We start from the raw sequence: 2,681 nt of genomic DNA, 5'->3' as shown, positions 1-2,681 counted from the left end.
CTAAGATGCTCTGGTTTCCTCATTTGCACCATCAACTGGCACATCAGATGGCCTTGTTTTGTTAGTAGCAGCAACTGTGTCCCCATCACCTAAGTTAGCCTTGCAACTGGTCTTCTTATGTCCAACCTGTTTGCATCTGGAGCACCTAGGAGGGCCAAGCTTCCTCTTCATCTTGTGAGGATTAGAGTCTTCTTCCGGTGACTTCTTTCTCTTGGTTTTTGGTTTTCCTGGTTTTCTCTTCACAATGGGAGTTTGGATAGGGTCAAAACCAGTTGTCTCCCAAAATCTCTCACCAGCTGCGGGGTTGATGTAGTTAGAGTATATCTTATCATTGGTCTCTTTGGTTAGCCAACAGTGGACAAATTTTTCATTTTTTCACCATTGTGGCCGATACAAGCAATGGCATGCTCACATGGAATGCCAGACAACTCCCAAGATCTGCATGAACATGTCATCTCTTTCAAGTCAACAGCACACTTTGAATGGGGAGGACAAGTTACCTCAAACTTTGCTCTATTGGGATCCTCTGACCAGTGAGGAGTCCAATAGATTGCCTTCTTATGCAATTTATCAAGCTTCATTTGGACTTGTTTACAGAGGGGTCCTTGGCTCTTGGCAATCAATGCCTGTGTCTTCACCATCTTTCTAGTGATATACATCCTTACCCCTTCAAACATCGTAATTATGGGCTTGCCCTTATATTTGAGGATTGCCCCATTGAACTTCTCACACATATTGGATGTGACAGCCTGATTCTTGCATACAGTGTCAAAGGCTGACCTGCTCCACCTATCTGCAGGGATGTCATTCAGCCATTTTGCAGCATCCTTATTCAGCCTGTCAAACACCAGCAAAATGGCGTTGTGTTGTTGTCTTAGCACAGGCCCAAAATGCTCTTTCATACTCTGGGGTATTGCTAAATTTCTTAATGAAGTTAGCAAAGATATGTCTACAACAATATCTATCTGGTGCACCATGGCAAACTAACTGCAAAGCACTATCCAATCCCTACATCAGAAATGAATGAATTAATGCAAATAAGTTATCAGTAGGAAAACCTAAAGGATGTTATTATATTTCCATGCGAAGGACAAGATTGGTTAGCTTTTGTCTATCAGAAATAAAAGTGAACCCCTTCTCCACTAGATCCCCCAGATCATTCGCTAGGTTTTCAAGAAACCAAATCCAGTTTTCCTTGTTCTCCACATTCACAATGTCGTATGCTATCACATAAAAAGAGTTGTTCCCATCTTGACTCACAGCAGATAGCAATTGTCTACTATAATATCCCTTGAAGAAGCGACCATCCAAGTTAATCAGGGGTCTACACCCAGTCAAAAAGCCCATTTTGCAAGCTTCCAAACAGATATACATTCTGTAAAACTCATGAGTATATGGTGTACATTGCAAGCGAATAGTTGATCTAGAATTTCTCTTTAATAGCTCATTAGCATAATCACGCAACTTTGCATATTGCTCATTCTCTTGGCCTTCACAGATTTCATGAGCCAATTTCAGAGCCCTAGATACCATGGCATCATTCATCTTTACCTTATACCTGTGGATCATGTAGTCATATGCTACTTGTCCAGTTACATCTGGTTGGATCCTGACAAGTGGGACCAACTTAGGGGCTATCCACTCCCTTGTTGCAAGCTTGTTTGTCATCTTTCTAGCACATGTGTGCTCAAAGTGGAAAGTCTTCACTTGGAAGACTTTACTTGCCTTGTTTTCTGAGCATAGTATGGCCCAAGGACATCACTTGCCCTTACCACCCACATCCCTCCAATTGAGATATTCAAATCTCTCACAACATTCTTGAACTGCTCCAAACTCTCAAACTCCATTGACTTAGTGATAACAACACTGCTTTCATCTTCTGGATTGAAACATGGATACCTGGTTACCTCATTGTCTGAATCTTCATCATGGATTGACTTCATCTCATCTGTTTCATAGCCCTCACATACCTGCTCTTCTTCAAGGTTGGCATCAGATGTGGATGTAGCAGCAGCAGCACCAGCAGTAGATGAGAATGTAGCAGGACCTCTGTATATTCCATTTGTAGTGCTTCCTTCCATCTCCTGTGCAAATCTGAAAGTACCTGCAAACATGTGCTCTCTCTCAGCAGTTGTCTTGTCCTTGAACCTTCCTTTGCTCTTATATCTTCTTTTCTTAATGGATTTTGAGGTAAAATAGCTTGATTTCTCATTGCAGTTTCACTTCATTCTCTTCCCAGACAGTGTGCTTTCTTCACCTCCCTGCACTTCTCCTTCACCTCCTTGTACTCCTTCGCCTCCACCTGAATCAACTCTTCCATCATCAGACTCCTCTGAATTATTGTCATCTGGTCCCAACTTGTAGTTGCTGTCCTCTGTGGTGTCATCTTCTTGATCGCCTTCCTCTTCTTGATCACGTTCTTCTTCCTGATCATCTTCCTGTCCTTGATCATATTTCTATCCCTGATGATCATCTTCTTCTTGATCACCTACCTCTCCCTGATCAGCTTCCTCTCCCTGATGACTTTCCTTTTGCATTCTCTTTCTCTCAAGCTCTCGAACCTCATCTAAAGAAATTTTTTCAGGAACATTTACTACATTGTGCTCAAAGTACAAGTGAACCTCTTTACAAGGCTCATTAACTTATGCAAGTATATTAAACAACAATCTTGCATCATCATC

The 2,681-nt window shown here is 41.9% G+C and overlaps 1 protein-coding gene across 1 annotated transcript; it reads right to left on the bottom strand.

Moving 5' to 3' along the window:
• Window positions 1–1,668, bottom strand: LOC116189820. The gene is made up of 4 exons (XM_031519560.1): window positions 1,093–1,668; window positions 989–1,008; window positions 380–837; window positions 1–296 (listed from the first exon to the last, which is right to left on the bottom strand). The coding sequence occupies exons 1-4, from the start codon at window positions 1,666–1,668 to the stop codon at window positions 1–3; spliced, it is 1,350 nt and encodes a 449-aa protein (XP_031375420.1).
• Between the last annotated feature and the right edge of the window lie 1,013 nt (window positions 1,669–2,681).

Source organism: Punica granatum, unplaced genomic scaffold (assembly GCF_007655135.1).
Source record: "Punica granatum isolate Tunisia-2019 unplaced genomic scaffold, ASM765513v2 Contig00022, whole genome shotgun sequence".
Classification (NCBI taxonomy): domain Eukaryota; kingdom Viridiplantae; phylum Streptophyta; class Magnoliopsida; order Myrtales; family Lythraceae; genus Punica; species Punica granatum.
This window is presented reverse-complemented; position numbering and strand designations above follow the sequence as displayed.